Source organism: Vulpes vulpes, chromosome 5, assembly GCF_048418805.1.
Source record: "Vulpes vulpes isolate BD-2025 chromosome 5, VulVul3, whole genome shotgun sequence".
NCBI lineage: Eukaryota > Metazoa > Chordata > Mammalia > Carnivora > Canidae > Vulpes > Vulpes vulpes.
In genome coordinates this window covers 71,526,584-71,541,855 of record NC_132784.1, presented here as the reverse complement: position 1 = coordinate 71,541,855, position 15,272 = coordinate 71,526,584, and the positions used below count along the sequence as shown (strand labels likewise).

At 45.0% G+C, this 15,272-nt stretch overlaps 1 protein-coding gene across 1 annotated transcript in view; it reads right to left on the bottom strand.

The window, feature by feature from the left end:
• Window positions 1-5,328: 5,328 nt before the first annotated feature.
• The window catches only part of EXT2 (exostosin glycosyltransferase 2), a 135,309-nt gene continuing 125,365 nt past the window's right edge, over window positions 5,329-15,272 (bottom strand). Inside the window, exons 11-13 of the mRNA XM_026004140.2 lie at window positions 14,494-14,622; window positions 12,233-12,315; window positions 5,329-6,081 (exon numbers count right to left, since the gene is read on the bottom strand). Of these exons, the coding sequence (XP_025859925.2) occupies window positions 5,943-6,081; window positions 12,233-12,315; window positions 14,494-14,622 (351 nt within the window). The 3' untranslated portion in view covers window positions 5,329-5,942. The remainder of the gene's footprint in view (window positions 6,082-12,232; window positions 12,316-14,493; window positions 14,623-15,272) is intronic.

Sequence of the window (15,272 nt, the reverse complement as noted above, 5' to 3'; positions counted from 1 at the left end):
GCTGTTAGAAGTTATTGGGACTATATCCAGAAAAGAAGAACAGAGAGTAGGCACAGGGTAGGCAGAAGGGAAGGGATGAAGTAACCCTTCAGGATCTACTAGAGAAAGACTATTGGAAATCCTATAGGAGCTGCTGCCACCAATGCACAATTTTTGTTAATTACCTCAATTGTGGCTGTTATCCCCTTAATGAGAAACACAACTTTACTTCTAAGCAGGCAGTGAGGCTGGCAGAAAGCTGAAACCTGAAAATCAGCAGATACAGGGCTGCATACAGACCTTACTATTGAAATTAAGCCACATCCAAAACACAGGGGTAGGACTCCAAATAGCTTCAGACAGCAGCCAGCCATGCAGGGCCCTCACCAGGCACCGGATGGACGCTCTCTGGACTCGTCAAGAGGCCCAGATCCCAAGTGCTCATTTCAATAACATAAGAAAATAAACATGGGGCTTATTTATAGCACAGGAAAGGGACTGGGGCAAAAGAACCACTCATTTGGTAATCCACCCTGACGGGGCCAGATAGGATCCAGACCCCCAGGCTCTCTGGTAACAGGGTGAGCAGAAATAGGGGCCGGAAAAGGGTCAGCTGCCAGCATCACCAGGTATAACCTTGTAAAGGCCTTGGTTAAGAGAAGGGGAAAAGATCTCATACGTCATTCCATCTTACCATCCCAGGCCTAAGTGCTCTTGCTACCTTGTTTCTGGTTGAAGAAATGAAGGGACAGGAGTGGACTCTCTCAAGGCCAAGGGAGTCTCAGAGTTCAAGGGAAGGTGCTATGAGAAGAGGAAATGAAAATATCCTTGTATCCTCCAGGGACCAGAGAAGATGGTGTTAACAGTCTTCATTTATAGCTAGGATAAAACGTATGTGTCAAGTCCCAGGCCACTGACAGGCTCCCACCATCTTACACACCTCAAGAACTCCCGCCAGAATTGGAGCGCCTAGAACTCAGAACAGTGTCTTATTCAACTCTCTATTTCCTAGACCTGGCACAGAGTCTAGCAAAAAGTGTATTTTGATGAATGAATGATTAGAAAACCCTAATGAAAAAAAAAAAAAAAAGAAAACCCTAATGACTGAATAAATGGCTCTCTTATCCCACCTGGGTCAGTAACTAGCCAGTTGTCCTTCAGTTGGCATTGCCAGAAAATGAGACGCTCCTTGAGTTTATTCTGGGGCATAGTTTCTAGTGATATATAAGTTGGTGGCTATAAATAAAAGCCCACGTAGACATATTCTGAAGGGAAGACTCTTATGGTAGCTTCCATAGGAAAACCCTCTATACGGAGTGGCTGGTGGTTTGGGGCTAAGACATATGGACTCCAGTCCCTGCTCTGTTGGCAGCTCTCACCCCATGTGCAGCTCCTGAGAGGTTGCAGACAAGATGGAGCTTTGCTGAGAAGCCTCTAGTAGACACAGCTGCCCGAGAGCTCTCGAGAGCCACGCAAGCATCCTTCCCCTTCCTCCTCTTCTGCCTGACAGCTCTGTACCCTTTAGGGGGACTGGGAAGAAATGCAACCAGGGGCCCAACCAGTGGGGAGTAGAAAAAAAAAAAAAGAAAAAACTACCCTGGAAAGGTTGTAAATTTGTGGAAGCAAAATACCAGACACAGATGCTCGGTGACTCAACTGTTTCTTGAGAATGAAAGAGGCCTGGAAAGTTGGGAGCCCCCCCCCCCCCCCCCCCCCCCCCCCCCCCCCCCCCCCCTCCGTCCTGTAACCTTCCCTGTGTCAGCAGCAGTGGTGAGCCTGAAACGAAAAAGCCATGGCACAAAGGTACCTGTGCAGCCCCACAGCCCTCCCTGGGAACCTGGAAGTCACAAAGCCTGAGGCTGAAATCCCTAACAAGTCCATCCAACTTTGACAAAGGTAGATGAGAGGCTGTGGGCTGAATTTAGAATGTTCCCGCCATAAAGGGAAGGCAAAACCTTAAAACTGAGAGGACAGTCCTGCCTAACTTTTCTCCACCAGGTCGATGAAGCCCGTTCACAGATTGTCAGGCCGTGCTTGGTTAGTTGGCACAACGGAGCCACAAGCTGTACCCGATTTTACTCAGACACAGGAAATGGTGGGTATCTAAGCCCTGGAACAGGAGCCCCAGAGCTTAGAACTGAGCAGGGCTGAGGTGAGTAGACCGGCCCCTCGGTTTCATTTGCCTGCAGGCCATGCAGCCAAAAGCTCAAGTTGCTTCCAGAGTCTTCCTGGATGGCAGCTGCCTGCCAATACATTGAGCACTCCTGCCAGAACACCTCCTCAGGAAATGGCCGAAGAGGCTTGGGGCCAGTTTTGCACTCTGTCCCCGCCTCTCTGTACCAGGGCTGCTTGGGGAGCAGCCTGCTGCAGCAGCTTCTGCTGCAACAGGCTACCTGGGCCACAAGAGACGGGAAAGGGAGCCTACCCCAAAAGAAGCTAATAGCCCCAGAGCAAGTGGGACCCATCAGGCTCAGGATGGGTGGCTGATGGGAGACCTCCAATAGCCCAAACCTCTCCCTCCCAGCTGGGCTCCCCTGGGACCCTCCGACTGGCCAGCCATGAAGTGTCACCAGACTTGAGCCACTTTCCAAGTGGCCTCTGCCTTCAGCTACCTCTTAATTCTACTGTCAAAGGGTCTTGAATGTTACCCCAGCAATCACAACTTTAGAATCTGTGGCTAGGAACCTGTACCTCTCAGTGGTAGGAACATTCCTGCCAGGGACCATCCCAGGAGCTGCTGGGGGCACACAATTATTAGTGGCTCCTTCAGCAAATGACAGCAAAGAGGCAGCTTGCCCTTTCCGGCTCCCAGTCCTGGTCAGCACACACCAGTATGATGCTCACTTCCTTTCAAAGACAGCGGAGAAACTAGCCCCCAAAACCACAAGTTGGCAGCACAGCTGGAAGTACATAAGGCCTTGGCAGAGAAGCCAGGTAGTCGGAGTCTTGAACTTCATGACACTGAGTATGGAGAAGAGACAGTATCGCATCATTTGCAGGAAAGAACCAGAGGTGCTGAGAACAGTAGTAGTTATTTTCCTCTAATTTTCCTTGAGAAGGAGGTTCTTGCCTAAACACGTGTAAGGCTTGCTAAATACACGAGATAAGAATATTAAGAACTATGTGATGGCAACCAGTGAAAAAGTGTTTCCAACCTGCATTCCAAGCTGGCTCATCCCAATTAGGTCCCTGGGGGCAAAGGCAAGTGACTCAGTGCACATTTGGGCCAGGGCCAGGGCCAGCTCAGGTTCATCTTCTGTACAGGCCAGCAGGATGCAATTTCTTAAAAAAGATTTCTTAATCTAAAACCAGCTGTTGTCTGTTGTAGGCCAGAACATGACATTTTAATTAGCATTATTGTTCCGCTTCTGAAACCAGGCTCTATGGCATCCCAAGGGCAGATGATCCCAGCCCAAGCTTATGGGTGAGGCTTGCTGGTGAGCAGCTTAGAAATACAGAGAAGGGCGTGGAGTCCCCAGCCCCCTCGGAATCCATGAATCATGACTGCTTGCTATATTCCTGCCCTGAATTTCTCCTTGTGACCTGCACCACCTGTCTGTCCATAGGTAGAAACTTTGAGGTTTCAAGTGCCTGGGATATAAATACTCATTCCATACTGCAAGTCGTTTCATGCTATGTTGCTGGATCTAATCTGCAATACTTCTGGGGGTTGTGAGGTGCCTTACATGGAGTTTTAATGCCCTGAGAAGTCCAGTGACTCCTAAGAAGGTGATAAAGTCATACTAACACAGCTCCCAGGGGCTCCCAATCATCTTGGATTGAAGTGTTCCTCTTCCAAAACCAAAGGGCTAACAGAGTTTTAAAAAAGAAAAGAGAAAGAAAACATTTGTCCTCAGAGAGGGAAACCTGGATTACACACCAGCCACTAAGGCAGTGGATTCAGTGACGTGAAAAAGAGCAGAAAATCTCAGGGGCTGAGGCTGAGGGGACAACACGCATCCAACGTTGGCACGGTTCTCAGCTGCCAGCAGGGATTTAAATGTGAGGACCAACCCCACCACCCACCCTGAATCTTGGAAAACAAGCTAGGGAACCCCAGGAAGGGGGGCAGTACTCACTGTCTGTGACAGCAGAAAGCCCCTTCTCTTGGTTTCTATTCTACCACCCCCAGCCTCAGCCTTATGAATATGAGACTAAGTGCCTTCCCGTGTCCCCCCCCAGCCTTTACCACCCCCACCCCCAGCCTCAGCTTTATGAATATGAGACTAAGTGCCTTCCCGTGTCCCCTCCTGGCCAGAATATAATTATTCAAATCAACAGTATTTATTGGGCACCAGTGTTTGAATGCAACACAATGGACAAATCACAGCTTCCGTGTCCACACCTACAGCCTCAACAGGGAGATGGCACTTCGTCCTTTCTAACACAACAGTCCAGTGTTCTCACATCTCATTGTGAGAGAAGATGAAACTCTCATGATTCCTGTTTTTCAATTCTGCTACTTCTTGAAGTTTGTTTTGACCTCTCAAAGTCTATGGGAACACATCTAAAGTGACTCTTGTTAAAGCTACGAGTTTAAAATCTATAGCATAGTAACTATTCACCTTCGTGTCACTCGAGAACAATGGGTGGTGTATTAGTGACTTCGACTGGCACACAGCTAGGTTTCAGTAATTATAACCATATTCCAAGCAAATTGTTATGTATTTTGTGTTCTGGGGACATATGTTATGGCTAAAGCCCAAACTGTGGCTAATCTTAATATTAGAGCCAGATAAATCTGGTTCGAATCCATAACATCTAACATTTGCCAGAGTAGATTTGTTCATCAACGGGGCTTAAAGAGGTATAATTCACACATGTGCAGTATTACTAAATGCTGAAATTTAACGATTTAAATATACCAGCAACTATTGCAAAGCAGTTGTTATAGTCGCATTTAACATTAGCCAGAACCTCCCTGGCTAACATTAAGTTTACACTGAAAGAATGAGGGAAATTTTGGCATCCCCTTGGGGTGGGGGGTCACAACTCCCTCGACATTTACAACATGGCACCAGCTAGAGCATCAGAGTATGGCTAGGAGAGGCCCTGTGCTTTCCCAGAGAACACCTATAAAAAAATCCACTCATCTAATCAAGAAGCAAACAGATTCCCTTGGGAGGTTTTCGAAGACATCTTCTCTTAAATTGTTTATGGTTTGGGGATGTTCTACTTGATGCACATGACACCAGATATTCATCCTGGCTCCATATCCTCCTAGACACGGACGGTAGACTGGAATTAACCAGAAGATGGAGTTAAATATATTAAAAAAAAAAAAAAAGAAAGAAAGAAAGAAAAAAAAAGTTTCTTGGATTACCAATAATCAGCATTTAAGACATAGTATAAAAAGGAATAAAAAATTATTTTAATCATATCAAAAAGCCAAACCAAAGAGGAATGGTTCATGGAACTTACAAGATCCCAATTCAGTACTCGGTCCTCTGCCTACACATGGGTCCAGTGTCCCAGGACCCAGGGCATATGTCAAATCCCACTAAGATGTTGGGATTTTGCACCAAATTCTTGGTTTGACTTTTCCTCCTAAGAACTCAATTGATTTGAAGTAGCTAAAGGTAAGCTATGTACGTGGCTCCCAAATCTAATATGGCCAGTAGGTTGGTCTTCTCCAGTCTTAGGGGCAGTGACATCTCCTCTAAGATTGTCCTATTGGAATTGCAAACAAAGGGCGCCTGAGATTGAGAGCATGCCACAAAGACTTCCATTTGGCATATTCAACAAGAGCCCACTGGAGGTGATAAAAAACACTAGAACAGGGTGTGCACCACTCAAGGTGCTTAGATGTTCTCTTTAGGTTCCGGTTCTGGTAGAAGCAGGTTAGGTGTCACAAGTCCAGCACATCAGTTGAAGATCCCCCACACCCTGATATCAGAGTGTCGGGGAGGCTGTGCTCTCCTCCGTCCAAGCTTAACATTCAGACCCCCCGCCAGGGGCCTGTTTCATAAGCTGCCGATGTTGGGGAAGCTCTTTAGTTTCTCAGGAAAGTCATCTTTGTACAGGACAGGGTCTGCTCGGTGCTCCACCACCTTAAGAGGCATTGTTCCAAAGACTGAAGCAAACTTGTTGATGCACTCAGACCTGAGGGGTTTGGGGAGGGGAGGCAGGTGATGGATGAGAGGGGAAGGGGGAGGAAAACAGAGAAAACGTTCAAGAGGCTGACAGATGAGAGCAAAACACATCCTATTCAGCATCAACAAAAGACATCCAAGCATCCTCAGGCTGCTCCCAGGTTCTTGTAAAAGGTAGGGAGGGTGTGGGCAGAAGAAGGGATCTGGGGGAGCTGTGACTATTGTTCAGGGGGAGAAAGTGAACCAGGGATGCTGTCTGGAGGACATGGGCCCGCAGAGGTCAGAAGAACTCTTCCCCTCCCCCTCAAATTCCAGTCATTCTTCCCCCTCTGTACAAGCAGGCCTCAAACCAAGGTGGATTAGCTGTCAACCATTCTTAACCCCATCTCCGCCAGCTAAAGAGAAGGCAAAGGCTGGAGAGGAAAAAGGCACCTGGATCTGAGCTTCAGCGAGGACCGTACACCTGGAGCAAGGAAAGGTAAAAGAAAGTAATGGGCAGTGAGCCTCACCTCCAAACAATAAACCCTGCACTCATTCAACCAATTTATTCACGGTGATCCTAGAACTGCTGGCCAGCTGAGAGCTGGCGTCCAGTTCCCTTGTCAGAATGTGTGGGGACATGGGGCTCAGTGATAGAACAGGCCATAGGCTCTGCAGGAGGGGAGCCGAGGGTGCCCCTGCCGCCATACCACTCCCTGAAGCCGGTGAGCAGCCTCCTCCGAGGTGAGCAGGTCAGGCAGGCTGGTGGGAAATGGTTCTGGTCAATCAGGCCAACTGAGTGTGACAGCTGGGAGGACGCTCCAGCATCCAGACCAGAGGGGAAAAACAAGCCTGTAAACATGGCTTTTGAAGTGAAGGGGACCTCCAGGATGGATTTCAGAAGGGTCAGTACTGTCTCCCCTCAAGTTGGGCCCAGGCAGCCGAGAGCTACGGTAAGAACAAACCCATTAGGCAGAACCATTAACCCAAGAGGGGCTGGATTTCAAGACACAGACGGGAAGTCTCCTCTGTCTTGAGATACTGGAAGCCTTGTTTCAAATTATTTTAATCCACAAGTTTTTGAATCTTTGGAGCTTGAGGAAGAAATCAATTAATAAAGAAGCCAGTCATCAATTCTCTTCTCTTGGTCATTATGTTTCTAAAAGAATGTGTTACCGTGTCATTTGAAGCTCTTCTGGCTAATAATACCACTGTCCAGCACCACAAAGCGACAACTACTATGTATCATAGTTCCAGGCTATGTACAAATGCCCTATGTAGATCAGAAACTCACTCCACCAACCAAAAATGCCACAGGGTAGGTCCTATGATCATTCCGACTTTACACTGGGAAGACTGAGACACAGAGAAGCTAAGGAACACGTCCAAAGGTCAGATAACAATAAAAGGCAGAGCCAAAGCCAGGCAGTCTGGCTCCTGAGACTAAAAAATCTTAATTATGAGATGATATAAATAAATGTATTTATGAACATAATTCCAGAGTCCAAATGGAGAGGCTGGAAATTAACCACTGTTGAGTACCTACTATGTGCCAGACAATTTAAAAATATGATTTCATTGATTCTTTAAGGCAGCCCCCTTGAGGTGTCCAAGGGCTGGTTTACAGTAGATTCCTATTAAGGGCCGAGCAGTGAAAGCTGAGGCCCAAGGCCCCAGAGTGAAAATGATGCAAGAGCTGGGTCTCTACACTGGCAGGAGAGCCTTTGTGTTTTCCATCACACTACCATAACTCGCAGGTAAGGGACTTTCCCTCCTGCTGGCAGTCTTGTGAGACTCAGGAGGTGGGCGTCCAAGGGGATCCTGGGAAAGTTGGAGGAATCTCCACAAAGCAGTTACTGAGCAAGCACAGTGACTTCCCTCTCCTCCAAGTAGAGGGTCAAGGTGGCGGCAAAGTCAGTCTCTCCAAGGTCTTACTTTCAGGAGCTGTCCTGCCAATAAACATGTACGGATTCTTCCAGTTTCCGGTCATCACGCCCGTAGACTCTGGCCAGCAAAGCCCAGCCTCACCCAGCACAGGTACCAGTGAGCACACATTAAAGAACCATGGCTCTTGGCAGAGGACAGTGGCTCCACAGCCTGTTGGAGAGTACCAAGGACAATGCCTCCTCTATATCTAGATCTGCCAACAGGGCCGAGCCACAGGCAAGAGGCCACTGGGGGCTCAGGCCAGCTGACTTGTTGACAGCTGCCCCTGGCTAACCCAGGCCTCCTGAGTGCTTCTTTCTCTCCACACAGCCACTGGAGAAGCCGCTGGCCACTGAGTGGTAAAGGTCCTTAACTCTCCTGCCAGGTACTAACAGGGTTTCCCACTCTCTTTTCACACAGGAGATCTAGGCTGGGCAACAGGTTGGGGTAGATGGTGATTTTGGCTGGTTGCTGGAGGCTCACCTGAGTTGTTCCATCAGGGATCCAGCCATCCTGTCAGTAAATGCTCCCTGGGTTGGTTTTCTAATCTAGTATGAACAGGCTCAGAAACGCCAATGTCTACCTCTGAAGTGCTGGAAGTGTCTGTGGGAGAAAGGACTAACGGTTTTCTGTTTTCCTTGTAAACACATACAATTACCTAAAGTAACCTGGAGCCTTTAGGACTAGTGCTGGAGGAAACTGGAAGGAAACTAATGTTGCCCGGCATCATGCTACAGGCTGTCCAATATTATTACTGCATTCATCTCCAGCACATAACACAGTGTTCGGTACAAAGACGCTCAATAGGTATTTGTTGAACCCATGAATGGACACTGTAGTTTGATAGATATTAATATATCTATTTTAGGTGATGAAAAGACCAGAATTCAGGATAAGGCAAATCAGTTTTTCTAAGTCAGACAGCTACTAAATGGCAAACCCATAATTTGAACAAAGATGGGACTGATTCAAAATACAATGTTCCTTTTCTTAAGAGCAGCACTGTCTGTCTGCCATATTGCTTTAGCCTGGTGAAGCTACTAGTCAAAATGAACAGTTACAAAGTCTTCTGGTTTTCTGGTTTGTAAAGAATTAACAGTAGATCCTGGAAATGGATGCTGGGCAGTAAGAGCTACTCTCGGACACAAACGAGATTTCTGCTTCAAGACCCCAAATATGAGAATAAATAAACTTATTAAACCATAAGACCTAACAGAAGGTCATAACTTGCAAAGCGGTTAACTTCTTTCACTGTTTTGTGCAAAATGTGAATTCTGGAAAGTGAACCATTAAAAAAAAAAAAAAAAACCCACAACCCAGCAAATGAACAATTCTTCAGTTGTAACTCCATCTCTTGGTCTACCCAAGATGGCTTAAATCATACCTTCCTCCCTCCAGATTTAAGTGCCTCATTTAATCATTTAGTGATTCAATCTTTAATCCAAACAGTTTTGCTCCCAGTTTCTGATTTCAAGACTGATTTCCTCCGTTCCCTCTCAAATTTCTCCAAAGAGTATTCTACATTCACTAACTCCACTTCCTCACCACAGACTCACACTCCATAACCCTTAAGCCCCATCACTTCCTGGCATTATTTTTTTCAAGGTCACCACTGACCATTCATGTCAAAGACCTTTTCCCAGTCTGCGTGTTCCTTGCTCCTCCCTTGCTTCTGTGCACTGCAGACCGTGGTTCTCTCATGGCCTCACCGTGGCTGCTTCTGTTCTCAGTTACTCGTTCTGTCTCCTAAATGTCAGAGTTTCTCAAGATTCTGTCCTTGCCTTTTCTCCAGTCAATGGCCATCCCTGGGCAGATGTCTCTTCAATATCTACCTTTGTTTTCATCTTCTTCCTGAAGGTCTAGTTCCACATTTCCAAATGCTTGCTCCGTATCTACATCTCCACATCTGCCTTATTGCTCTCCAGCTTCAGCCATGATTCAAATCTCCTCCTGTCCTCATTAATCACACTGCTGAAGGTGCAACCATCCACACCACTTCCTCCCTTAACTGGTGTCTCCTCTGAACTATATCATTCACACTGCTGATGGTACCACCATTCTTCCTGACTTAACATCTATGCTCCCACCATCAATTCTCTCCCCATAACCTCAAGTTCTAGCATATCCTCCTTTGCAGAGAAAAAAAAATCTCTTACAATTCAATCCATCCCTTCCTTCCTACATGCAATTTAGTTCAAGCTTTCCAAATTTGTTTTCTTCAATTCCTTCATCTCCATTCCATTCTGTACACTACTTCCAAATGAATCTCAAAACAATACTCTGATCAAACTCCCCTGTTCAAAAACCTTCAATGGTGTACCAGAGCCTAAAGAAGCAAGTTCAAACTCCTTCACTGGGTAGTTCTTTAGGGTATGGCACCAACAGGCCAGAATTCTACACTCTAGCCAGACTGGACTCCTAACTGTTTGCCACATACACCTTCATCCTGCTGACTGGAACCTTCAAGCACCCATTCTCCCCTGCCTGGGATCTCTTCTTCTTGCCCAGGGATCCTAATGATCTTTAAAGACTGACTTCAAGAGCCATCTTTTACAAAATTATTCCTAGTAACTGCCCTAGCGAGAAGTCATTTCTCTTTCCTCCGATCAATTATAACATTCGGAGCCTCCCTTATGGCACTTATCACATATAGCTTTGGATTGTTACACACACGCACACTTACATGTGTGTGCATATATTTGTCGTTGTTAATTATAAACTCTGACAGAATCCGATTCAAGCCTAACAACATCTGGGTAGTCACCTAATCTATTTTCAAAAGCCTATTCCCAAGAGGAAGCCCCCACCTCTCCCTTAGATACTTTCTTCAATGTTTAATAATAATAATATCTAACTTAAATCTCTCTCACTGCATGTTAAGTCTCTTTACATCTGCTATCTCGGTGGTGCTCCAGAATGGTTTGGCTTTAGCATGAACTTCCAGGCCATTATCAGGCCAACTTTTCTTCCTAAAATTTCTATCTTATACCATATAAGCTCACCATTTTCACTCAGCCCAATCAATTATCCAATTGCTTCATGCTATGAATTCTCCCAAACACAAAGAATGGAGGTAGGTTTAATAATAATTTCAAGTACTTCAATATAACCATAATTGGGGTCTCTTCTAAATGAGCTGTGACAGTTACTATCGCTGCCCTTGGCTATGTAATTCCTATGATACCAGTGACAGATGTTTCCAAAATCACAATAATGTATTATTTCACATGACAGTTGATAAAAGTCATGTCATTTGCGTAAGATATTTATATATGAAAGGGTAAAGGATTATTTAGAGGATAAGAATAAAAAATAAGGAAAAAAAGCATTATAGAAGAACTCAGGCCAAGTGAAACAATTTTTTTGTACAAAAAATCCTCCAGGCATTAAGGACTTTAACATGGCTGATACACTTCAGAAATGGATGCTGCAAGAAGATCCATCTGAGCCTTCTGGAAACCCAAACTAGATATCTTATTCCAAAAGGCTACTCTGACATTCTCTGAGTGCACTCTGGTCCCTTGACAACAGTGCACCTGGATGTCCAAGCTTGCTGTCCCATGTAAGAATTAGGTTTGGTTCAGGAGATGCCAAGCTGGGGGATCTGTGGGATACAACTGAGAACAATTAGGTCTACTATAAGATTATCATGGTCCTGAGGGAAGATGTACACGCCTCTCACTTGTTTTACACTCACCTACAAGGCTCAGTATCACATTCCACAGAAAGGTGTGCTTGATGAGTAACTGACCAAATTGGAATAAAAGGAGTATTTCAGAGCTGCCCTCTTCTTTTCTCTCTCTCTGTAAAGAGCTGTGCTTTCAATTCTGTTCTTGGTAGGTCAGGAAAGGTAACTTGTCTCTGGGTTTGGTTTAATGCTTTCTAATCAAGCTTTTATTGTCACATGGAGATACTATCCAGAAAAACAATCTAGTATTTTCTTCGAATTAACTATCTTCCACTCAAACGACTGTGGATAGTTAAATGCTTAGTCCACATGGAGAATCCGACTTCTGGAGCTTAAGGCCAGCTATATTTTTAAGACTCTTCCAGCCATTACAAATTGAGTGAGTAGCATTCCAAATTAATTCTTTGGGTGACCTGGGCTTGAACTAACCCAATTCCCACAGTGCAAAAGGAGGTGACTATGGCTACCAGCTGCTGTCCTTATATCTCCAACAAGTCCCATAAACAGGACCAAGGCAGGAAATGGGGATCAGAGGCTAGGGCAAACTTCTGGTTAGAGGCTCACTCACCTCTCCACCATGTGCGTCTGGTCAAGTGAAAGCCCATCAATGGCTGTGCACTCAGGACACTTGAATTTTTTTCGTGGTGTTACCTGCCAGAGAAATAAAAAAATATACCTGGTTGTTAGTGCCAAGGACAGTAAAATCATGTTTGTGACACCACTGTGCACAGTGGTGCATCTGCTCTGTAAGCTGAGCTGCTTACTCCTCCCGCACGTGTGCATGCGCATGCGTGTGCGTGCAAGCGCACACAAGCGCGCGCGCACACACACACACACACACACACACACACACCTCTCACCATTCCTCCATTCAATTCTGTCTGGCTTGGCCAACAGCACAACTCACAAGGGCCCAATAAAAAAGGCTTGGAGGGCTTTTGCCTTCTGTAACTGGAAAGAAGTGGTGATGACAAGCTCCTTAATTCCTGTTTAATGACTGTTTTCTCACTGCCAAGGTCCTTGTATAAACACCATTTGTTCTTGCAGCCATAAGGGCGATGAAATACAGCTTCCCATAACTTTCACCGTAACCTTAGTTCCAACAGGCACTCTTTTTCCTTCTTCCAGCTAATGGCAAATGCTATGAACAGTGCCATGCTCTTGAAGATGTCAGGTTATTTTGCAATTCCCTTCGATCAGGAAAAAATCCAATGGTCCCCTCACCCTTGGAATTCTTTTCCCTGACTCTCCCTCTTGCTCTCCCAAACCTTAAACTTCTAATGATTTTCTAAGCAAACCCAGGGAGACTGTTATCCTAACCTAGTGAAGCTAAGTAAACAATAGAGAGGTGGGGGGGGTGGGTGAGGAGAGAAAGCTAGATAACTAAGGCCAGGCTAAGAAGCACACAGATGCTGCAACGACTGTCCGGAGTAAGTAAGCACAGCTAAAAATATCTTGAAGCACATCAAAAAGCAATTCTGGAGATAAGAGGGGTTCCTTTAAAACTTAGTTTCGTGGTTTACATGCTTTACTTTCTCTTGCAGTGACTGCTGACTGAGTTAGAGGGCTGCAGCAGGGTGAGGCCTGGGCCAAGTTTACAGAGCTCAGACAGGGACTCTTCCTCTCTCCCTGGTCACTCCACTTCAGTTTAATTGGGCTTCTCCCATCAGTTCATAGCATGAAAAATCAGTGGGGAATGCCACACCACGCTTCCAATGTAAGCTTCCAGTATGCAAAGATTCCAATACAGAATCTGGCCTAGAAGCACTGCCCATTTTTATATGGAATTCTAATCCAGAAGGAAAAAAGGTTAGGATGATTCTACTCATTAAAAAAAAAAAAAAAAAAGTAAACTCTTTGTTTCTGGGGATCTGGTTTGAGCAAAATCTATGTTTCAGGAATAGACACCCATTTACAGATAAAGAGATACTCATGTGATCCTTTTTTTTTTTTAAGATTTTATTTATTTATTCATGAGAAACACAGAGAGAGGCAGAGACACAGGCAGAGGGAGAAGCAGGCTCCCTGTGGGGAACCCGATGTGGGACTGGATCCCAGGATTCCGGGATCACACCCTGAGCCAAAGGCAGATGCTCAACCACTGAGCCACCCAGGCATTCCCCCTTGTGTGATCCTCATGTACTCTCAGCTTTTAACACATGATGGAAAAGGTGCTTTTAAAAACTGGTGATTGATATTTAAAAACAATGTTTAGAAAAACTACAGTTATAACTGTACAAGGTGTACTATCTTCACAATGTCTTTTTTTTAAGACTTTATTTATTCATGAGGCATAGAGAGAGGCAGAGACATAGGCAAAGGGAGAAGCAGGCTCCTTACGGGGAGCCTGATGTGGGACTGGATCCTGGGATTCTGGGATCACGACCTGAGCCAAAATCAGACTCAACCACTGAGCCACCCAGGTGCCCCTCTTTAGTGTCTTTAAAAAATAAAAATCAGCTACCTTAAGAAAGATGTAAGTTGCATTCTTTAACAGATCTAGATTCCAAATCAGCTTTGAGAATATAATTAAATTTTTAAAACATGATTTGTAGATTGACCATCACAGCCTTTATCTCTGATACTGGAGATTAAAAACTATAACTAAAGAAACCATATAGAAAAAGAAAACATGTTTAAATTATCAAAGCCTAGCTTCAGTGTTAAAATGTGACTACATCAATCATAAAATCTTAAAGCTGGAAGGGAGCTTAAAGTTCATATAATCCAATGCTTCAATTATACTTATCAGAACTTCTCAGGCCCAGAGAAACAGAAATTTGCCAAAGATCACAAAGTTAGTGGCAGAGCCAGACCAGGATGTCTTACCTTGATGACAGCTTTCCCTGTGACGTTAGCCACCAAGAAATTCATGGCAATGTCTTCACAGTTCATATGAGCATCCACCCAGTTCTTGATATCCCCAGGCATTTTGTAGGTATATAGATAATTAAAATACTGTCAGGTGAGACAAAAAGAGGAAAGATTCAAATAGCACTGTCCCATGGTTGATAGTCAAAGGGCAACTTACTCATGGCGTGGAGACAAGCCTTCTCTCCTAGGATTAACACAAGGCTGTAAGAAATATTAGAATGCTTTTGGACAGAAGACAAAGAATCTTTAATACTGTCATTCTTTGAAACGTCACCTATTGTAGAAGAGAGACAGGTTGTGAAGCCCTTATAGAATGCAGGCCCTTCAAGCTCATATATCCTATGTTTGATAAATAAAACATCAGCCAGAGACACACTACACACTGACCTCTACTCAGTTCTTCACCTTGAGCCACTGTACTCCATCTTATGTTCTACTTTCTGTCCACAGATTGCAAATAGAAACAGATAAACTCATGGTAGACTGACACTACAAAGGTGTGCACTTTTTAAAAAAAAATACAAAATAAGGCAATTTTTTTTTTTAAGATTTATTCATTTTAGAGAGAGAGAGTAGGTGTGTGTGTGCACAAGCAGGGGGAAGGGGCAGAGGGAGAGGGCAAGGGAGAAACAAGCAGGCTCCATGCTGAGCACAAAGCCCAACATGGGGCTTGAACCCTGGACTCTGAAATCATGACCTGAGCTGAAATCAAGAGTCAAACGCTCAAATGACTG